The 20,219-nt window shown below is 49.8% G+C and overlaps 5 protein-coding genes and 1 long non-coding RNA gene across 11 annotated transcripts; 2 read left to right on the forward strand and 4 right to left on the reverse strand.

Moving 5' to 3' along the window:
* Positions 1–226: 226 nt before the first annotated feature.
* chodl (chondrolectin) lies at positions 227–6,471 on the forward strand. Its single transcript, XM_088363464.1, has 8 exons — positions 227–411; positions 4,789–4,964; positions 5,106–5,248; positions 5,326–5,483; positions 5,558–5,605; positions 5,738–5,782; positions 6,013–6,109; positions 6,169–6,471. The coding sequence occupies exons 1-8, from the start codon at positions 330–332 to the stop codon at positions 6,233–6,235; spliced, it is 816 nt and encodes a 271-aa protein (XP_088219590.1). The 5' UTR covers positions 227–329; the 3' UTR covers positions 6,236–6,471.
* Positions 662–3,162, reverse strand: LOC148381034 (uncharacterized). The gene is made up of 8 exons (XM_088363462.1): positions 3,028–3,162; positions 2,561–2,706; positions 2,367–2,473; positions 2,145–2,275; positions 1,774–1,982; positions 1,612–1,700; positions 1,336–1,546; positions 662–1,119 (listed from the first exon to the last, which is right to left on the reverse strand). Exons 1-8 carry the CDS (start codon positions 3,086–3,088, stop codon positions 973–975), a joined length of 1,101 nt encoding a protein of 366 aa, XP_088219588.1. The 5' UTR covers positions 3,089–3,162; the 3' UTR covers positions 662–972.
* Positions 5,804–9,618, reverse strand: LOC148381035 (zinc finger Y-chromosomal protein 1-like). Its single transcript, XM_088363454.1, has 4 exons — positions 9,443–9,618; positions 8,406–8,613; positions 7,867–8,172; positions 5,804–7,797 (listed from the first exon to the last, which is right to left on the reverse strand). Exons 2-4 carry the CDS (start codon positions 8,605–8,607, stop codon positions 6,503–6,505), a joined length of 1,803 nt encoding a protein of 600 aa, XP_088219580.1. The 5' UTR covers positions 8,608–8,613; positions 9,443–9,618; the 3' UTR covers positions 5,804–6,502.
* Positions 9,619–9,805: 187 nt separating this feature from the next.
* Positions 9,806–13,343, reverse strand: LOC148381036 (uncharacterized). The gene is made up of 3 exons (XR_015854632.1): positions 13,182–13,343; positions 12,314–12,487; positions 9,806–11,380 (listed from the first exon to the last, which is right to left on the reverse strand). It is a non-coding gene; the product is annotated as an uncharacterized LOC148381036 (long non-coding RNA).
* LOC148381037 (5'-AMP-activated protein kinase subunit gamma-2-like) lies at positions 10,208–16,093 on the forward strand. 3 transcript variants are annotated; one of them, XM_088363450.1, is made up of 17 exons: positions 10,246–10,366; positions 10,617–10,670; positions 10,752–10,861; positions 10,926–11,038; positions 11,151–11,371; positions 12,977–13,028; positions 13,109–13,218; positions 13,287–13,368; positions 13,450–13,508; positions 13,579–13,624; positions 13,725–13,779; positions 13,856–13,982; positions 14,055–14,220; positions 14,306–14,343; positions 14,415–14,561; positions 14,627–14,720; positions 14,782–16,093. In XM_088363450.1, the coding sequence occupies exons 2-17, from the start codon at positions 10,635–10,637 to the stop codon at positions 15,354–15,356; spliced, it is 2,031 nt and encodes a 676-aa protein (XP_088219576.1). In that variant the 5' UTR covers positions 10,246–10,366; positions 10,617–10,634; the 3' UTR covers positions 15,357–16,093. The 3 variants fall into 3 exon arrangements, with proteins under 3 accessions (XP_088219575.1, XP_088219576.1, XP_088219577.1); XM_088363449.1 differs by having other exon boundaries at positions 10,208–10,366; positions 13,287–13,508; XM_088363451.1 differs by lacking the exon at positions 10,246–10,366 and having other exon boundaries at positions 10,599–10,670.
* On the reverse strand, positions 16,065–20,217 carry xylb (xylulokinase homolog (H. influenzae)). 4 transcript variants are annotated; one of them, XM_088363457.1, is made up of 19 exons: positions 19,981–20,186; positions 19,741–19,823; positions 19,364–19,433; positions 19,210–19,290; positions 19,047–19,133; positions 18,808–18,936; positions 18,674–18,739; positions 18,531–18,603; positions 18,089–18,207; positions 17,938–18,019; positions 17,820–17,860; positions 17,600–17,715; positions 17,410–17,525; positions 17,256–17,329; positions 17,099–17,195; positions 16,972–17,030; positions 16,809–16,896; positions 16,496–16,590; positions 16,065–16,385 (listed from the first exon to the last, which is right to left on the reverse strand). In XM_088363457.1, exons 1-19 carry the CDS (start codon positions 20,035–20,037, stop codon positions 16,317–16,319), a joined length of 1,602 nt encoding a protein of 533 aa, XP_088219583.1. In that variant the 5' UTR covers positions 20,038–20,186; the 3' UTR covers positions 16,065–16,316. The 4 variants fall into 4 exon arrangements, with proteins under 4 accessions (XP_088219583.1, XP_088219585.1, XP_088219586.1 ...); XM_088363459.1 differs by lacking the exon at positions 19,741–19,823 and having other exon boundaries at positions 19,981–20,217; XM_088363460.1 differs by lacking the exon at positions 19,741–19,823 and having other exon boundaries at positions 18,557–18,603; positions 19,215–19,290.
* Positions 20,218–20,219: the final 2 nt, after the last annotated feature.

Consider the following 20,219-nt stretch of genomic DNA (forward strand, 5'->3'; position numbering starts at 1 on the left):
AATGCAATGACGTCATTGTGATGAAGTCATCATGCTGCAAAGGGAAGCTATCGATGCAGTTATTGATTAGCGTCTCTGCTGTCCCACTAAACCAATTAAGTTGAGTGCGTGTGTGAGAAATTGAGAGAGAGAGAGAGAGAGAGAGAGAGAAAGAGAGAGAGAGAGAGAGAGAGAGAGAGAGAGAGAGAGAGAGAGAGAGAGAGAGAGAGAGAGAGGGGCATAGCCGACCCCGACTGCGCAGCACATCAACCCCACACCGCGGAAGAGACATGAACGCCTGATGAGTTCTTTTTTGGAGGAGTGTTATTCTATAAAACAACGACAGGAAGATGACCTTTGACCTGGCGAGGCTGCCCGTCCTGGCTGTCGTCATGCTGGTCACAGCGATCCGCGGTGGAAGAGTCCTCAGTGGTGAGTTTTGATTGTGAAACCATTTTTGCCACCTTGCACTCCATGCGGCACGCCTACAACACTTCAGCTGCTCGTGCGTGTGTTGGCAATGAAAATGCAAATGTTGCAGAATTTCAGTTAATCTAGTGCGTGAGTGTGTGCACGTGAGAGAGCAAAAGATGTGAGATGACTTGGGCTTGCGGCCGCATCAGCTTTTTTTATTCTTGCCTTTTCTGCGCCACCCGAGTAAAAATTAAACTCTCGGCCAAACTTTGCTTGCGCTTCAAAGCTTTATTGAAAAGAACTCATTAAATCATAGCGTGTGTTTACATCACATTACAAATATTTAAACCTCACATTACTTATTTCTTTTTCCACACGAGGACATTTTTAACCAATAGTACAAAAACACGGCCGTGTGGCCTCCATACCGTGATGACGTCATACTGTGAGATTCTCATGATCAATACAAGGCTAAAAGTGGACAGCAACAGAAGGTGGGCGAAAATAATGCGTTTGAATTGAGCTCATTGCCGCTTGCGTGATGTCTCCCAGACGGGAAGCAGCTGTCGGACGGCGCCGTCACATCAGCTGGATGCTCACCTGCCTCACCTGCCACACCTCCAGCCAGTTGATCTTTTGCAGGTCAGGCACAGCATAGTTGAGGTCCAGCTGGAGGTCGTCATTGAAGGTCATCTTGAAGCCGTTGACCTCGCACTTGATGACAATCTGGATGGCCACGAGAGAGCAGGGTCAGCAATTATGGTCAATTATGGACCAAAAAACAGTGCAGAAATGGCTTCTTGGGCCCACATCAAGCTTTGCGAATCATCAATGCTATTTTGGATTTGAGGAACGCCAAATGTTGGGCTGATTGTTGTGACCGGTTGGTTGAAGTGAGCACAAATGCGGATGTCCACTTATGTTTGGAGCTGCAGGCCTTACCTTGAAGGCCAGACTCAAGGGGAGTTGTTGGGGCATGTTCTTCATCTGCTTGTCGCCCCATTTGCCGGCCAATCTGGTGTTGAGCGAGGCGGTTTGCTTCGCAAAGTCGAAGTTCAAGTGGAGCGCTGATGTGACTTCCTTGGTGCTGGTGTTGTCGCTGCTGTCGTCGTCGTCGTCGGTGTCGTCGCGCACGTTCAGGTTGACGACGAGCCTGTTGCACAAATGCATCGCGGTGGGAACTGTGTGTGTGTGTGTGTGTGTGTTGAGGGCTGTTACTTTGTGACATTGCTCTTGGCTTGTCCTTTGATGACGATGCTGCGGCCCACGCTCAAACCATCTTTGATAGCAACTTGGAATCCGCCTTTCTGCACGCATGCACAATGGAGCAAGATGATAAGTGTACAACTCAATGTTTGTGGGCAAAAAGCGGTGACTCACCGGGACGGCAACCATGGCCAGCAGGCACGAGCATGCAATGTCATGCGAGGAACATCCCTGCCCATCGGCGGAGCTCATGCACATCTTGGGCTCTTCCTGAGGCGGGCAGGCCGGAGGCGGAGGCGGGCTGGTCAGAGGAGGGCAGGTCGGAGGCGGAGGAGGGGTGGTCGGCGGTGGGCAGGTCGGAGGCGGAGTAGGGCAGGGCTTATCTGCAGACATGAAGACCATTTGAAAGGAGGGCACACATGTACAAGGCATGCAAAAGTTTTGTTGGTCACGTGCAGCTGGGCCAGAACATATTTCATACTTGTTTAAAACTTGACTATGTGGATTAGGCAATGCGGCCATAAAGCAACACGAGCGGGACTCACCCAGGGCGCGCTTGCAGATGTAGTTAGTGACATGGGAGCAGTACATGTCGTGCCAGAGGTTCCAATTCACCACACAGAATTCGGGCTTGTTGGTGTAAGGGGGGTCGTTTGGCTGTGTTGGAGCCCAGAGTCTGAAACAAGATGAGCTTGCTTCAATAAGAGCTAGCCAAAGGCCGCTTTTGCCCTTGACTTGCGCTTTCTTACTGGAGGCAGGACACTTACGCCTCAGACGCAACATAAGGATTTCCATCTCTCCACTGCCACCCGTCGCTGAGGCTCTTGCGCCACAGGCCGAGCCACCAATTCTTCATTTTAGCCGCCAGCCAAGACTGCAAGAAAGGGAGGAGAAGGGAGTGTGTGCGTGTGGGAGGGGGCTTGTGCGTGAGTCAGTCAGTAAGTGAGAGGGGAGGGGTCACCTGCTCCATTTGGTCCAGAACGCTTGTCAGGTGTCCTCCGTTTTGGCGACAAAAGTTTTCAGCATCGTCCGCATTCTTTTTGTCCTTTGAAAAGTAGTAACAGTTGCCGTTGTACTCCTGCCAGTCAGCCGGACACCTGGGCAGCCCTGCAGCAGCAACAAGAACAAGGACAGCACCACGTCACTATGCAAGCACGCAAGCGAGCCCCTTGCTACATAGTAAATATCTTGACTTTCAATTTGGATTCTTTTCAACGAAGGGACATTCTCAGACGGTTAAAAAAAATGATGAGCTCAAAGGAATCAAAGGCAAAATTCAAACTGCACTTTCGTAATCATAAAGCGAGGGACGAAAAATCGTTACAGGGAACATTTTGGTTTTTATAAATCTCAATGTTGCATTTCAACTCTTTGAAGAAAGACACATGTATCACGCAAAGTGCCGATTTCGAGTCCAATAAAGCTCACCCGCGCAGGTCCAACACAGGCCGAAGGCGATGAAGAGCCTCGTGGTGAATGACACCCTCATGGTTGCTGACCCCGTCTCGGTCTCGGATGCTGCTGCGGCGTCGCGCTGGACTAATAAGCCAGCTGTCCCCGCCCCTGAAAACATTCCCGCCCCCCCACGCTACAGAAACGTGACTTTGAAGCTTAGGACAAGCTTGCTTTTCTTTTCTTTACTTTTTGAACTGAATTGCATAACATACAGACATTTCACGTTTTACATCCATCCATCCATTTTCTGAACCGCTTAGTCCCCACGGGGGTCGCGGGCGTGCTGGAGCCTATCCCAGCCGACATCGGGCAGTAGGCGGGGACACCCTGAACCGGTTGCCAGCCAATCGCAGGGCACACAGAGACAAACAACCATTTGCACTTGCACTCACACCTAGGGACAATTTGGAGTCTTCAATCGGCCTATCACATGTTTTTGGGACGTGGGAGGAAACCGCAGTGCCCGGAGAAACCCCACGCGGGCCCGGGGAGAACTTGCAAACTCCGCACAGGGAGGGCCGGAGGTGGAATTGAACCCGCATCCTCCTAACTGTGAGGCGGACGTGCTACCCCGTGCACCACCGAGCCGCCTCACGTTTTACATTTCCAGCTAAAAAATTTTACACTACAGCGCAATGGCAAATCTAAAAACTAGAAATTAAATGTGACAGTCAACTCTTAAACATGTTTATAATTTGATCATGGCTAACAGTAAGGATTTCAGATAAATATGAAAGGTTCAGGTCACATGGGCAAATTCGTCAAACAGGTGGGTCACCTGAGAAGGTAACCGCAGTCTGGACGTTTGGGCGCTAGCTAGAACAATCATCGCAGTGAGAAAATTTTGCCCTTTTAGAGGAGCGTCTACATTCCCTTCGGACACGTTTGCGAGATGCCACAATGTTTCCACATTTGGATTGCCAAGGACATTCCGCTTGTTCCACTGATAAAAAGAAAACAACTATATCAGTTTAGGGACATGCATCACCCAAAAATGTCTTGTCATGCAGGTCAAGGCCAGCGAGCATTAACCTGCCACGTTGTCAGGTCTGAGTACCATCAGACATGAATTCACATACTGAAACAAAGAGGAGAAGACAACCAGTATTCGTTTTACTCACGAGGAGAACTGACCGTTTTCCTGTGGAACAAGGCAACAAGTTTCTTTTCTTGTCAAATGAACACAACACAATAATAATGAGTAAATATACAATAACTTGCGGGTTCGATTCAACCTCTGGCCCTCCCTGTGCGGAGTTTGCATGTTCTCCCCGGGCCCGCGTGGGTTTTCTCCGGGCACTCCGGTTTCCTCCCACATCCCAAAAACATGTTTGGTAGGCCGATTGAGCACTCCAAATTGTCCCTAGGTGTGAGTGCGAGTGCAAATGGCTGTTGGTCTCTGTGTGCCCTGCGATTGGCTGGCAACCAGTTCAGGGTGTCCCCCGCCTACTGCCCGATGACAGCTGGGATAGGCTCCAGCACGCCCGTGACCCCCGTGGGGACTAAGCGGTTCAGAAAATGGATGGATGGATATATAATTTGTGCAAATACACTCACCTCCAGCCAGTTGATGCAGTGACAGCATACTCCACCTGGAGGTCATTGAGGTAATTTCTGCAATTAGCCGCAAATGTTTCTTGCGGTGATGATGTCACTGCGATCATGTTGATGACACCGCTACAGCAACTTTATTGAAACAAACCAATCCAAATATGTGCTTGTGTGCGCTCACAGGTCAACGGGTGTGTCTGGGCGGGGCCTGGCGAGTGTGCTACAAGATGGCGTACTTCCACGACGTGTCCAGCCGCGTGGACTTCAGGGAGGCGGAGCTCGCGTGCCGCATGGACGGCGGCCAGCTCGTTAGCATTCGCACGCCACAAGAACAAAAACACATCCAGAGCCTGCTGGAGGTGGCGCCTTGGTGGCCTTCTTTATAATCAACATTATCCACGCCTCTGTCATTTTATCATTCTAATCAAGTTGAAATCATCACCATTGTATCACCATGATCTTCATCTTTGTTGATTGTCCCCTTGATGGTTGTTGTTCAGGATTTGCGTCTGGGCTCGGGTATATCAGATGGCGATTTTTGGATCGGTTTGACCCGCGCGGACGACGAGCGCAACCCTCCCGATGGCGTCACTTCCTGTCCGCAACGCTACAGGTGGACCGACGGCAGCTCGGCGTCCTTCAGGTGATGCCACTGCGCGTGCGCGTGAGGTTACGTCAAGTGCGGGCTGATTGCAAACAGCAAGTGATGCTTGTCCTCAGGAAGTGGTACTCGGACGAGCCGTCGTGCGGCGCCGAGGCCTGCGTGGTGATGTATCATCAGCCGCGTGCGGATCCGGGAGTGGGCGGGGCCTACCTTTATCACTGGAATGACGACCGGTGCTCCATGAAACATAATTTTATCTGCAAATATGAACCAGGTTCTTCCACCTTGGTCTCGTCATCTTTATCATCGTGGCTGCTCTTGACTCTTTCTTTTTTGTCCCATTGGCAGAACGCCACCCGGAGGAGGACTCCAGCATCGCGACTGCTGGTCAGGGGGGTCAGTGCCAGATAAAACATACAAAAAAAAAAGACACACCATTCTTTTGCTTTGACTTGTGAGGTCAAACTAGTTTTGATACAACTCCATTAATCCCAGCGCCATTTTTTGTGTGTTTGTGTGTATGTTTAGAGACCACACTGGACAGGGGTCACGTCACCTTGACAGGAACTTCAGGTACACACAGACAGACTCAGACACATTCTGTACATGTATTTTGTCTCAGATTGGCCACTGAATGATAAAAATCTCGCAACTCTCTCAATAGAAATTAAGATACATTGTTATTGTACGTAAGCGATGTAACAGTTGAAGTAGCAACAACAAATGGGATTAATCGTTCACCCGCCAGTAACATTTTCAGGAAACGCTCAAAGTTGCGTCATGCTGTTTCCGTGTGCGTGCAGGCCCGTTAGCGCTGTACGTCATCCTTCCAACCATCCCGCTGCTGCTGCTCATCTTAGCGGCCTCGGCCACTTGCTGCTGCCGCCTGCTGAGCACAAGGTGGGCGATATTCGCGCAGTTGGCGCTGAGATAACCCACGTAGCTCCTTCCACCAACAGCTCGCCGGCGAGGCAGGCCAACCTCTGGATTGCCAAGCCGCCCAAAGGTGACGTCATGGAGCCATGACAGCGCAGCTACCGATGACGTGGGCGGAGCCAAAAGTGTCACCGGACATCCTTAGAGGATCGCATGCTGAGCTTGTTTTGCCAAATAGTGAGCGTGAGAAAATGTTCTTTTTTTTATATATATATTCGCAGAAGCTCGGGGCTGAGCTCACATCATGCACAAATAAATGGAAACTCATAATTGCCATAATGTTTTTTAAAAAGGTTGAATAAACAGAAAAATCACCTCGAAACGTGGTACAATGTGGAACACGGAAGGCGAGCGGCATCAGTCGGCGGGCGAGGACGCAGTGTCTTCCAGTTTATAGTCGCAGTCCTCGTCGAGGTCAGGGAAGAGCACTGGCGGGTCGGCCTCTTCCGGCGGCGGGTGGATGCCGTGCACGCGCTTCCTGTGCTGCTGCAGGTTGCCTCGACGATTGAAGCGCGCGGCGCACATGTCGCAACCGAAGGGGCGCTCGCCCGTGTGGATGATGACGTGGCGTGCCAGCTGCGAGCGGCACTTCTTGTCCTTGCCGCAGATGTGGCACACAAAGTTCTGCGGCAGGCGTGCGCCGTCACGATGGACCACGCGTCGGTGCCGCTTCAGGTGGCTGAGGCGGCGGAAGCGGCGCGGGCAGAAGTCGCAGGCGTGCGGCCGCTCGTCGCTGTGCACGGCCGCGTGGTTGCTCAGCAGCGAGCGGAACTTGAACACTTTGCCGCAGGTGGTGCAGGGGAAGGACTTGTCCTGGCGCAGACCGGCGGAGCGCGCCGCCGCCCCGCTGCCCTCCTTCATGTGTGCGCGTGCGTAGTGTCGCTTGAGGCAGGCGTGGCGCATAAAACGGCGCAGGCACAGCGTGCAGCGAAAGGGCTTGTCACCTGAGTGCATGCGCGAGTGGGCGATGAGGAGCGCCTCGGTCTTCAGCCGCTTGCCACACACGCTGCACGGGAGCGAGCCTTCCTCGTCCTCTGTGGCACCGCCGTCGACATGGACGAGGAGCTTGTGGCGCTCCAGCTGGTAGCGGCGGCAGAACTTGCGGCCGCAGACGTCACAGAGGTGCGGCCGCTCGTCCGTGTGTGTCTGCAGATGAGCCGCCAACTGAGATCGGAACTTGAGCTCTTTCCCGCAGAAGTGACACAGCAAGGAGCCCGAGCGGCGGCGTGTCCCGCTGCCGTCACCTTCACCATCCTGGTGCACGGTGAGCTTGTGGTGCTCGAGGTCGTTGGTGCGCATGTAGGACTTGGGGCAAAGGTCGCAGCGGTGGGGTTTGACTCCCAGATGGATAACCTCGTGGGTCTTGAGAGCCGACCTGCAGCGGAAGGTTTTCCCGCACACGTCGCAGAGCCACGTCTGGACAGGGCGCCGCTTCTCGCGCCGGGCCACGCCCCCCGGGTGGAGCCGGCTGAGGTGATGGCTGAGGTTGTCGCGACGGTTGAAGCGAAGGTCGCACAGGTGGCACGCAAACGGTTTCTTGCCCGTGTGAATGAAGGAGTGACGAGCTAGGCTGGACTTGTTCTTCATAACCTGCCCGCACACATCGCACATGATGTTCTCTGCCTCCAACTTGGCGTCGGCCTCTGCCGCACCTAACAGGGCACACGCAGTGAAGATGCGTACAGAAGCTTTCAAAGACAGAAACAAAAGTCCATTCTTACCCTCCTGGGGCAACGTCTGCACAGCCTGGTCCTCCTCGTCCTCGGCCGCCACCTTCTGCCGCGATTCGAGCATTGCCGGCGTCTGCAGATCTTCGCGCCACCGTGGAGGTCGCCGCGTTCTCCGCGGCCGCCCACCAGACAGCGGCGGCGAGGGGGAGGAGACGGTGCCAGCTACGTCGGCGACGGACACCTCCTGAGCTTTGACGGCGGTTCTGATAACTTTGCTTTTACTCTGCGGCAGCGTGCCATCACCATTTTGACGATTGGCTCGCAGGGCCAAACGCCTGACGGCTATGCCGGAGAAACCTGCGAGGGCCAAAGGAGCAAGCGGAACAGGAAATCAAAGGCGACATTGGACAAAGGTCGGAGGAAGTCAGAAGGGAGTTGCAAATGTAAAAGAAGAACATGAGGCAAATGTTTTTCTTGGCAAAAAGAGGTGTGCTACAGGGCAAAATGGCTGAGACGACTGCGTCATCCAAGGTCATACGTTTTTGCCTTATGTTCCCCTTTAAGGGTCATGTAACCAATGGCCTGCCCACCCGCACGTCTCCAGGACAGTCGGCGAGTCAACAGGTCCGTCTGGACGCCGACGTCTCGACTCTGGGCGATATCGCTCTGGCAGCCAACCTCAAGGGTGCTGCCCGTTGGCGCCTCCCACTGGCAGGCCACCTCTTGCCACTTCCTCACCAGGACGTGCAGGTCCTCTCCGCCTCTGGGTGGCGCTGCCGCCATGGCTGCCATCACACACTTCAACATAACGCACAACACGAACGCAGTTTTGATTATGTATAATGGTTTAATGATTCATAAAGGCATTTTTAAATATTGTGGGCTGGAGTTAATCACCATTCATCGGATTCTTGCATTATTATAACACTATTGGGTGTATTTCGGTACAGCACTGATCAAAACGGGAAAAAAAAATCTTTTAGCAGGATAGCTTCACTAATCTTTCTCTAAACGGATCGTACGTGTGTGTACGATCGCGCCGTCTTTTTTTTATTATTGTGGCGGACATGAAGACCATGCCTCACGCAGCAGGCATGGGGAGCGTGTTTGTACTTTTTTGGGGGGCACAATATTGCCTTTATGTCGTTATTCATTTGTTGACAGTCTGATCAAAGTGAGCGGCGTGTGCCACTGCTTCTTAATGCCGCCATAAAACCAACTTTCCAACTTTTACACATGATGGATTTGATGACTTTTCAGGAGCTTTTTCATTCCGAAAGGTGCTATACCAATGTAACAAGCATTCAATTTGAGTCATGTATGACTACATTGAAGGAAGGAAGGCAGGATGTATGAATGAACGAACAAATGAATGAATGCATGAACGAAGGAATGAATGAATGCACGTTGTGGGATCAAGCATACATTAGAGTCCGGCGTGAAAGTGGGAAGTCCTGCTAGTTGATTGCTACGTGTTGTGTGCGTTAGCTAAATAAGAAAGTTACACGCCACACGGAAGAAGAAATCAGTAAAGTCATCGATTCAACAAAAAGTCCACTTCATGCTAACAGCGCAAGCAAAACAATAACAATAAAAAGCATCCGGATAGGAAGTGGTGCGTTCTTACCTGCGTCAAGCCGGCGGACGAAAAACGAGTTTTGTTGTTGATGTTTTCCCAAGATTAAAATACAATCGTTGCATAAGTTCAAGGAAAGAACGAGACCCACACCTCAGTGCACACTTCTTGTCTCGGGTTTTGGCTTCTTCTTTTTCTTTCAGAAGTGGATTCCTCAAGGCTCACGGCTTGTGGGCGCCCTCTAGCGGGTGGAATCAAAAATAGATGGGTGAGTGGATGAAATTCAGAGAAACGTGTTGTAAAGGTAACCACTATTACACATTAGAAGCTTTTATCAAGCCTTTTAGTACACAAACATAGTCTCCATCTAGAAATAAATGTTTGTTGAATTATGACGTCACATTGACAAGGTCGAAATGTTGACATAAATTTTAATCGTCTGACAGATGATTGACAGGTGAGGCGATATGACAAAGCAACAGGGTCATATGACCTGACATGATACCACAATAACATGACAACAACATGGTAACATGAAAAATGACAGTCGATTGACAATGACAGCAAGCATTCCAGGATCAAGATGTAAATGAACACCTCCCTAAAAGTATGACATGATGACAATGTCAACTTTTTGATCGTATGTCTCAAGCGTTGTTAAGGTTTGCTGACTGCGTGAGAAAAAAAAAATGACACCTGAGCCATCCATCCAGCATCAACAAGGGTGTCAGCCATCTTGTTGTGAGAGTTTGTCTTATCAGCCAGTTTGGCCTATTCTCCGGGTACGACCCTCAAACGACCTTGAGGGATGCCTATGTGACCACGCTGACGATGGCAGTTTCTACACACACGCGCACAGATGTAGTGGCGTACTTGCTGGCGATTGGCCATCGCGAGACAGAACACGCAAGAAAGAAGGAAGTCGGCGTGCGACGAGGACAGACAATCCACGGACGGCAGCCGATCTTGAAGCAGGTAATGTTGCTTTTGTTAACGGCTTTGGGCCACTGACACTCGCTCCACGCCGCTCCTCGACTCTTTGGGCTGTCATGTCGCGGTCAACTCGTAGGCCAGCGGAGCTTTTTGAGAAATTTGCTTGTCAAACTGGCGACCGGCCTCATTTTATGGGCCTCACTTGAAGTCCAGTGGCCTCATGTCTCTATGGATTTCTTCTGCTTGAACCTGTTTTGGATGTTGACTGTAATCAATGATGACTCTGGTGCAGGACGTCAACGTGTTTGGAATGTCTTCTGGAGTGGAGAAGGACAAAGCGAGGAAGGTGAAAAGCGGGACGACGTGGGGGCGAGCGGACGGCGCGGTCACGTCGTTGTGACCTCGTAGAATGCGTGTCGTCCTGCAGGGGGAGACAAACGGAGGCAAGAACTTCTTCCCGCAAGCTAGCAACTCTGCCTCCAGGGCCGCACCCACTCCAGGCAAAAGCATCGCAGAGTCCCCGCCCACGACACGAAGGTAAACACACGTGATGTCTCACCAGGAATGTTCTGCGAGTGAGTCTGTGCATTGTGTGTGGTAGGTTGAGCTTCAGTGGGGTGTTCAGGTTGGCCTCGAGGGAATCCAACCAGCAAATGTCATCCTCCCCTATCACCAGCAAGCTTTTCGCACGCAACAAGAGAAGCAAAACCAGAGGTGTGTGTATGTCTCACTTGGTCAGTTGATGCTTTCTCCATTTCTTCTTTTTTCATCTGTTTCATTACACGTCCACCTTCCCGCTCTTCGTCCTGGCCGCGATTTCGCCCAGCCTTCAGTTTGTCGTGCACCGCCCCCCCGCCACCGGCTCTGCAGACTCCCCCCGGCCAGGGGCAGGTGAGCGTCTTCCCCCTGGAGACATACGCCAGGGAGCCCAGACGTCTGCGATCCTTCTCGTCTCCTCCGGACACAGGACCGCGCTCGTCCACGTCTTCATCCGCATCAGGCTGTCACCCAACACCTTTGGCCACGCCCCTTGCCGTTGGCAAACAGGTCTGAAAGCTGAAACAAAGACATTGCTTTTAGAAAGAAAGAAGTTAAAAGAAGACAAATATAGATTTTTTTCCAGAGCACATTTGTGTACCATTAGCGTTGCATTTGTGCAAGCGGCTGACTTTGCATACACCTTAGACTTGTGGCCCGCCAATGGCAGCGCACACGGGGAACAATTTCTCGTGCCGAAATGTTTTGGAAATGTGGGAGGAAATACTCTTGATGACGTAATGACGGAGACAACGTGCTCAGCAACTCCACACAAGAAAGCCCCCGCCCAAGTTTGAACGTCGAACCTCACAATACTACTGCACCGCAAATATAATTATAATAACAACAATAATAATATCCATCCATCCATTTTCTGTATTGCTTGTCCCCATAGGGGTTGCGGGCAGTAGGCGTGCAACACCCTGAACTGGTTCCCGGGAAAAAAAATATGCAGGGGAGAACATAATAATAATAATAATAATAATAATAATAATAATAATAATAATAATAATAATAATAATAATAAATCATTTTTTTAAAATTTAGAATGTACTTTGTTTCACAAAAATTTCAAAGTGCTAAAATCTCAAAACGCTAGTGCTAATAGTCACGCCAATAGAATGAAACAAAAGTATATCAGCCATAAAAGTGACAAAGGTTAACACTATATAGTCTGTTTTTTTCGCCCGGTCACAGCTGGGACAGGCTCCAGCACCCCCGCAACCCTTAACAGGAGAAGCGTTGCTGAAAATTGATGGATGGATATATTTGTTTCGCCCTAGCGAAAAGCCACGTGGCGGAAGCAGTCAATAGTGTTTTTATTGCGAAAAGCCCAGCCGGATGTTTGTTGCGTGCATGGTGTACATTAGCTTGACTGCACTTGACATCGCGCCTGGATTTTTTTTCCCGACATAACGCGAACATTTGACGGCAAAACAGGACGATGACGACCTGATGTTCGTCTTCTTCGTCTTTTTGTCGTCTTCTTGTCTTTCTTCGCTTCGACGTCGAGAACGTCGGTGACAAACGGGCGGAATGAACGACGACGGCCAGGTTGGTGCCCGATGACGACACTCCATTTTAGGTGTCGTCATGATGACTAGGCCGGCAAGGTTGTCATCATTCCTGACGTGCAAATACATTTGGGATGACGTCATAATGCACCCTCCCCAGATGAGCGACCTTCATTTATTGGTGATGTCATGTAACGCTCCAAAATTAGATTGCTCTTAATCAGTTATTTCAGTTAAATCCACGGATATGAAGTATTAATAGTCCCCTTGCGGCTCAAGCCAGAGGGCACCCATTACTTTGCCACGGTCACAATCTTTGTTTTATTTTCCAAGTACAATGTTTTGCTCTAGGGTCAAGAGAGCCTTTCTAAGAACAAACTCACAGTTTGCATTCAGAGTATATTATCCCAGTGATATGTGACAAAGAGTACATAGCTGAACATTTCACAGCAAATTTTGCTTTGCTTTCATTTTTCTGTTGACCGCATAATTACCACGGAAATGCATTTGTAGCATGTTCACAGAGGTAGTTGTGCCGTAGAGACAGAAAATAACAGCAGTCACTCTCGCGCCATTGACACCATTATTTTGTGTTCAATAGGGAACGGATGTAGCGGGAGAGATGCAGCTACGAGGCCTCGTGGACGAGGGCGGTAGGAAGCGTCGCCTTCTCTCGCAAGGCTTGAATTGTTTGGATGGCGCTGATGGAAACAAAACCCATGTGTGTTTGTAGTGTGTGTGGACTCCGAGAGGGACATTTACACGCGCTTCATGAAGTCTCACAAGTGTTACGACATCATACCCACCAGCTCCAAACTGGTCGTCTTTGACACCACGCTGCAGGTTGCCCCGCCTGCCACTGACACGTGACTGGCAGCTGACTGACACGTGCATCCGTCTTTGCGTCGCAGGTGAAGAAAGCCTTCTTTGCTCTTGTCGCAAACGGAGTTCGAGCTGCTCCTCTGTGGGAAACCAAGAAACAAAGTTTTGTTGGTACACACACACTCATGCACGCAAGCACACACAGACCTAGTAGCCCTCGAAGGTGGTTCTTCTTCCTCTTGTCTGTTTCAGGAATGTTAACTATCACGGACTTCATCAACATCTTGACCAGATACTACAAGTCACCCATGGTAACACACGCGTGCACATAGAGAAAAAGCGTGTGATATCAGCTTTTGATTATGCCAATTTTTTTTCCAGGTTCAGATTTACGAGCTGGAGGAACACAAAATAGAGACATGGAGAGGTTTGCTTTCATTTTTCGTTACCAATAGTCAGCCGTGACAAAAAACAAACGAGTAAACCATGACTCCATGTGTGAATTGGTCTCTTCTGTTCGTTGACAGAGCTTTACCTGCAGGAAACCTTCAAGCCTCTGGTCCACATCTCGCCAGATGCCAGGTATGCTAGCAAGCGTGGGTCTCATGAGCGGGCTGATGGAAAACAGGAAGTTGATCTGTGTGCCTTCCGGTATCAGCATCTTCGAGGCGGTGCACTCACTGATCCGTAACAAGATTCATCGTCTTCCAGTTGTCGACCCGCTGAGCGGCAATGCACTTTACATCCTGACGCACAAACGCATCCTCAAGTTCCTGCAGCTCTTTGTGAGTGTCCCCACCTGCCTGCAGGGAGCGCTGCTGCACTCTTAATAAAACGTGTGTGTGTGTGCGTGCCAGCTGTGCGAGATGCCCATGCCTGCCTTCATGAAGAAGACGCTGGAGGAAGTGGGAGTGGGCACTTACGCTGACGTCGCCTTCATCCATCCAGACACCCCCCTCATCACCGCCCTGTCCGTCTTCACGCACCGCCGTGTCTCTGCCTTGCCTGTTGTCAATCACCAAGGTAAGTGCCACCATTTTGGGACTGGCAGTCATTTCCATATGTATTCTATCAAATACACGTCAACTGTGTGTGTGTTTGTACTCAGGCCAAGTGGTGGACATCTACTCCAAGTTTGACGTGATCGTGAGTAAAGCTGCCAAACGCTGGCCACTGAGCGGTCGTCAGTCCGGGTACTAGCCTAGCCTGTCCCTCAGAACTTGGCGGCGGAGAAGACGTATAACGACTTGGACGTGACGGTAACACAGGCACTGCGGCACCGCTCGCAGTACTTTGAGGGCGTCCTGAAGTGCAACAAGATGGAGACGCTGGAGACCATCGTGGACCGCATCGTCAAGGCCGAGGTGACGGTTGTCCCCGGGACGGCGAGCCGAGCCAGTCGAGTGCCTGCCTAAACTCGTGCGTGTAGGTTCACAGGTTGGTGGCGGTGGATGAAGAGTCTCGCATCGTGGGCATTGTGTCGTTGTCGGACATCCTTCAAGCGCTTGTTTTGACTCCTACCGGTAAGCACGCACAAATCCAGCTGCGGTTGTCATGGAGGTCACTTTTGTTTGCTGCTTTCAGGTGTGCTCAGGGTCGGCGACTCTTTTCACACTCGCACTGCTTCGGACTCTACATTGGACCAGGACCACATACCTGACCAAGAACGCGACCTGGGAATTGACCACAAGCAGGGCTACAGCCAGGACCAGAAGAAAGACCAGGACCACAGTCAGGACCAAAGCATTGACCAGGACCATGAGCACAACCACAGCAGTGACAAGGAGCAGGAACAAGATCAGGACCACAGTCAGGAGCCGAACATTGACCAGGATCCAAATCATGACAACAACCAGGACCATAACGATGACAAGGACCATGACAACAGCCGGGAACAGATCGAAGACCAGGAACGTGACAATGACAAGGAAGATATCTGGGATCTGGAACACAACCAGGACTATGACCAGGAACATAATAATGACCAGGAAGATGACCACCATGATAATGCCCTGGACCAGGAACTTGACAATGACCCCAATCGACAGCACAACCAGGAGCATGATCAAACGCTCTGTGGAGACAAGGACACTAACTCCAAGCAGGAGGAGATGGAGACTGAAGGCGATACTGGTGGGGAGACAGAAAGGGGGGAATGAGGGTGGGCCGAGGAGGAATTGTGACATCACGTCTTAAGGCGGGTCAAACTGGGATTGACAGCTGACAGACACACTCATTAAGAATGCAAGCAAACACAAGTTGTTTGCATGGCAGCTATTTGAAACAGGCTAGCAGCTAGCATAGCAGCACAGTTACTTGATGTAAACACACACAATAATCACAATGTTGGTAGCTTCCTAATGCTAACGTGTCCGTGATATTAAGTGATTTTGCTACAAGCTAACCGCTAGTGTGATGTCTTGGCATTTTCTTCTAACACGTGAATGCATCGACAATCCTTTCGTCTGCACTTTCTGTTCCTGGATGATGTCATAAGACGGCGTCATTCAGCAAGAACTTAAACATTCACATTAGGAAAAAAAAGTGCTGTTATTTGCACACAAGTTGAATCAGTTACTTGTTTTCATAGACTTTTTGTTCAGTGAGCTACAGATCAATTTAATGTCAGACATTTATTTATTTATTTTTTCATCTTCCGTATCGCTTTTTCCTCACGCGGTAGGTGGGGTACACCCTTAGCCATTCGCCGTCCAATCGCATTATAGTATATTATAAAGTATTTAAAGTTGTTTTCTTTGTTACTGAATTTACATTTGTGATAGAATTTAGCGTTCTTAAGTAACCTTAATGAGTAACATTCAGAATACCAAAAAAATGCTTTTGTCTTCTAAAAAAACTTGTGAATCTGAATAAAACGATCACTTCATTGCCCAAAGCAGTGTGCCTCTTCATGCTTTTACATACTGCTATAATGCACACGCACACACGCACATACACACACAGACAGGAAGTCAATGGCAGGAATGTTTTCATTAATTTGCAACAAATGTCCCATCGTGAAGGGATGTGTTGTGCACATTTGTCACAATGCGTGCATCCTCATTTAAAACTAACTTGGGTTGAGGCTGACGTTGGCCAATCAGATTTGAGTGAGCGGTTTAGGAGCGGAGCTCCTGCAGGACTTTCTTCTCCAAGCGGCCATAACGTTGCAGCATCTCGTTGTACACCTGACAGACGTACAGAAAGTGACACATGGCTGCCATCTTGAAGGAAAACAATACAGCCTCTCTCATCACAACTTTTGTGTGTGTGTGTGTGTGTGTGTGTGTGTATATACCTGGTGTGCATGAGGCTGTGGCGTGGTGGCAAGTCGTGCTTCAGGAGCTTCTTTCGTCACGTCAAAGAAGGACACGTCTGATTGGTCAAGCACACCTGAGAGGACATCGACCAATTAGTAAGAATGCCACTATCATCATCATCACCATCATGAGCACTTCCATAATTGTTTTTTTGCCCCAAATGGCTTTCCTCCCAGTATCCTTTCAAAAGGTGTACCTTGCTTTCAGATGAAGAATGATGACATTCTACCACTTTTGTCAGTATCAAAAGGTGGATAAAAGGCTAGCCATGGCAAGCTAGCACTAGCATACCGTGCAGCGCTCTGTAAGCAGAGCCGAGGCAAGCAGAGTTGGACACGTCCATGGTGTAAACTGGAGCGTTAAACACGTCGCACAACACCTGATGCACACAAACCAATACACAAATAATAAGAAAGCATTCACATGACATTAGCATGTCAGCTTTCAGACTCACCTGCAGAATCTCTTTGTTACACGACGCTCCGCCCGTTGCCAAAATTCGACTTCCTGGAACTGAACCAGACGAGGTTAGTGTCTGTGAGTTTGTGTGTGTGCGTACATCTGCTTGATGTTGCTCTTACTGATGGAGTATCCCAGACGCTCGGCGTGGAGCCGCCGTGAAAGGAACTGACCCTCCACCAGGGCGCGCACCTCTGCCTCAGTGCTCACTGATGATACCTGCAGGGCAATACAAGTATTGTCACACTCGTACACACACACGCACTATACTTGGACCACCTTGTTGTCTTCTGCGTCAAAGAGATGAACTCCCACGGCACGAGGGGTGATCTCCATGACGTCAAAATAAAGGCCTAGAAACATGATGTCAGAAGAAGGAAGAAAAGACGCAAGGAAGGAAGGATTGGGGCAATGAAAAATAGTAAAAGTATACCAATGTAACCGTTGTTTCCAAGAGGCGTTTGCCTCAAAGCAGCAGAGAAGCATTCCCATGATGAATCAGCGCAGCGGTTCCTCAGTCGCTCTCGAGTCAAAGATCCGTTCTTGAAACTGAGGAACGTACACGCGTGTTGGTGTTGGTCATTTCACCATCACCCCAAAATGCAAGAGAGACAAAATCCCACCACAGCAAGCCCATGAAATGTCGCCAGTCGACAGGATTGATGAACACGTGACCTTCGAGAGCAGGACGGGCGTGCTGGAGCCACACAAACACTGTGTCGCTGGTACCCAGACTCACCTGCAACGCGTGCACACACAAAGATTGCTGATAAGATTTGCTAGAGTAGGCGCAAAAATATTGTGGAGAACTTGGCCCAGGTACACGTGGACGCAGACACTTACAGCCAGGTCTCCCTGCTGGAGTCTCATCCCCGCCAAAGATGCTGAGAAAAAGAGAAACAGCTGTCACCGTCAGCATCAATCATAACTGGCGGGCCGACGTCCCCGTTGGCAGGGTCACCTGGGTTGTCACCGGTGAAGGCGACCACGGCGCACGTGTCCGAGAAGCCAAACCTGCGCACCCAGTAGGTTGACACGGCACCCTGAAGGTCACACAGGGCTAAAGGTCACAAGCGGCTCGGCGGGGCTAGCCGCTCAGATCGTCGTCTCACTAGCACGGACGCGGAGGGCATCGGCTTCCCCAGTAGAACCTCCAGACCGGGACACACAGCCTCCAGCAAGGCCTCATTCCACTTTTTGCTACGGATGTCCAGAAGATTCATTCCTGAACCTTCAAGGATGAATGTGATGACATCATCAGTCAGCAAAGGAAGACACAATTACAAAGCTCCAGGTTTGCGTTGCCAATTTTAGCTAGTCAATCCAGTTGATTTGGGAAAGGTTTCAAACTTTGTTGGAGATTACAAAGTCTGAGAAACGCAATCATAGATGTTTTGAATAATTTCGTTGTCGATAGCTTTTTCTATAAATGAAGCGGAGGGGAAATGGTTCAAATTAGTTTTATTGAGAAAGAAAAAGTCACTTTTATTTTAATTTCCATATTGCCCTGCCCAGCTAATGATATCATTGGTGAAGTGTTGTCTGGTGGCCTACCGTCACTGTAGTCGATGGCAGCGTACCTGCCGAGGAAGAGCGACGCCGCAAAGCTGCTGACCAATGAGATCCTCTGAAACAGGGGTCACACCAACATCAATAAGGCCACATCTGAGGCGGATGCGGCAAGGTCAGCAGCTGACCTCGGTATCTTGGAACTCTCGCGGTCGTTCGTCGCGCATTTTGGCAATCTGACTTCCTGTGAAACGCTGCCCAAACACACAAAAAAAATAGTCAGCATGTAATTTGCCCTCAGATGTGTGAGCGTGAGGATCACCTCATAGGCTCTGGAGCCCGTGATGTCTGCCAGCTTGACAGCACCCCCTGCTGCATCCTCCAGGCGCTCACACTGCACTCCGCTGCTCGAGTCCATCCACACGGGGGAGTTGTGCACTGAGAAACAGTCCTGAAACGCAACAAGGCACATGAGGTGGGCGTAAACATGGGAGGGTGGCACTCATTGGCACGAATATTTGATTCAAAATAAACATCATCGACCGGCACAGACATACGTACTTTGAGCTGATGGCTGAGGCTGCGCTGGTGGTGGAGCTGCTGGAGGGTCGTCGCCGCTCCCTTCTTCCAGTATACGCTGCCGTGTTGCTGAGAGGATGAGAGCGGATAACTAACCACAATGCATTTTGATTGAAAGTCACGTGAGTAAAGGTCAAAAGATCACCTGACCACTGCCTGACAACGCTCGCACCCTGGAGAAGTCGAAGCCCGCTTCCTGCATCTGCTCCAATAGGAGGTCCAGAGCCTGAAGATCACTCCAGAATATTAATCAGCGCACACGCTTGAAGGGTCACACGGGCGTCTCGATGCACTCATACCTTGACCCACATTAGAGCGGGCGATGTCACCGTCAGGCCGTCTGCACCCACATGGACGCCCCCCTCCGTCCTGCAGCCCAAAATCAATGTTATTTGAGTACGTATTCATCCAATAGAAGGAACTGAAAACATAACCTTATGTCAACTTGTAGCTAACTTTAAAACAAATGTCAACTTGTATCTAAGTTCTGACTCAATTAACGTATGTGAACAAGAAAATTGGCAGAATGTCCAAACGAGGAAACGCCACTGAACTTGTACAACTAGTAGGTCAAGTCACATTATAAGACAGCCCAATTTGACAACTGAACAACTAGCACCACGTAATTTACAGCAGAGTGTGTTTACATGAAGTAAAATAGTAGTAGAGTTAAAACCTGAATTCGGGTAGCTGAGAGTCAAAGTGCACTTGGTTCTGATGGATGACATTCAGCTTGTGATCGACAGCGACAACCTTCAACTTCACAAACAAGTTGACAAGTTGTCATTTGGGACAAATATGCGTTAATAAATAACTATGACGAGTGTGACAAAAGTTTTAATTTAAATAAAAATCTTCTAAACGTTTCAAAAGGCTAAGAAAGTTATAAGTTTAGTGACGTGTTTCTTTTTGTTACCTGCTGAGTGCTGAAGTCGAAGCCAAGGTATGCTTCAGTGTGTTGCACGGCCGCCATCTTGCGTTGACATGTCGAGAAGGCGGTGCCATTATTTAAATGCAGGAGGAGGTGCGCTTTGTAATTGGACGACTCGTTGCTTAGCAACTAGACGACGCTCAACATTACTGGTTGGCTCATCTCTTGTCGGGAACAATACTTAACTAATAAGACAATCTAATAATGGTAATAAAATAATGATG

This window comes from Syngnathus floridae, chromosome 20, assembly GCF_059516105.1.
Source record: "Syngnathus floridae isolate MCC-2025c chromosome 20, RoL_Sflo_1.0, whole genome shotgun sequence".
Taxonomy (NCBI): Eukaryota; Metazoa; Chordata; class Actinopteri; order Syngnathiformes; family Syngnathidae; genus Syngnathus; species Syngnathus floridae.

Excerpts from the sequence above, each read along its gene's own strand:
- LOC148381034 (XM_088363462.1), bottom strand. The coding sequence starts at position 3,088 with ATGAGGGTGTCATTCACCACGAGGCTCTTCATCGCCTTCGGCCTGTGT. Across the intron at positions 1,701-1,773 it reads TGGCCATGGTTGCCGTCCCG|AAAGGCGGATTCCAAGTTGC; the intron begins GTGAGTCACCGC and ends GCATGCGTGCAG. Across the intron at positions 1,120-1,335 it reads CCTTGAGTCTGGCCTTCAAG|ATTGTCATCAAGTGCGAGGT; the intron begins GTAAGGCCTGCA and ends GTGGCCATCCAG.
- LOC148381035 (XM_088363454.1), bottom strand. The coding sequence starts at position 8,607 with ATGGCAGCCATGGCGGCAGCGCCACCCAGAGGCGGAGAGGACCTGCAC. Across the intron at positions 8,173-8,405 it reads ACTGTCCTGGAGACGTGCGG|GTTTCTCCGGCATAGCCGTC; the intron begins GTGGGCAGGCCA and ends TGGCCCTCGCAG. Across the intron at positions 7,798-7,866 it reads GCAGACGTTGCCCCAGGAGG|GTGCGGCAGAGGCCGACGCC; the intron begins GTAAGAATGGAC and ends GTGCCCTGTTAG.
- xylb (XM_088363457.1), bottom strand. The coding sequence starts at position 20,037 with ATGGCGGCCGTGCAACACACTGAAGCATACCTTGGCTTCGACTTCAGC. Across the intron at positions 17,330-17,409 it reads TGGAAACAACGGTTACATTG|GCCTTTATTTTGACGTCATG; the intron begins GTATACTTTTAC and ends TCATGTTTCTAG. Across the intron at positions 16,386-16,495 it reads CACAGCCTCATGCACACCAG|GTGTACAACGAGATGCTGCA; the intron begins GTATATACACAC and ends TACGTCTGTCAG.
- LOC148381037 (XM_088363449.1), top strand. The coding sequence starts at position 10,223 with ATGGCAGTTTCTACACACACGCGCACAGATGTAGTGGCGTACTTGCTG. Across the intron at positions 10,367-10,616 it reads GGCAGCCGATCTTGAAGCAG|GACGTCAACGTGTTTGGAAT; the intron begins GTAATGTTGCTT and ends ACTCTGGTGCAG. Across the intron at positions 13,509-13,578 it reads GATACTACAAGTCACCCATG|GTTCAGATTTACGAGCTGGA; the intron begins GTAACACACGCG and ends TTTTTTTTCCAG.
- chodl (XM_088363464.1), top strand. The coding sequence starts at position 330 with ATGACCTTTGACCTGGCGAGGCTGCCCGTCCTGGCTGTCGTCATGCTG. Across the intron at positions 4,965-5,105 it reads ACATCCAGAGCCTGCTGGAG|GATTTGCGTCTGGGCTCGGG; the intron begins GTGGCGCCTTGG and ends GTTGTTGTTCAG. Across the intron at positions 5,484-5,557 it reads TATCTGCAAATATGAACCAG|AACGCCACCCGGAGGAGGAC; the intron begins GTTCTTCCACCT and ends TCCCATTGGCAG.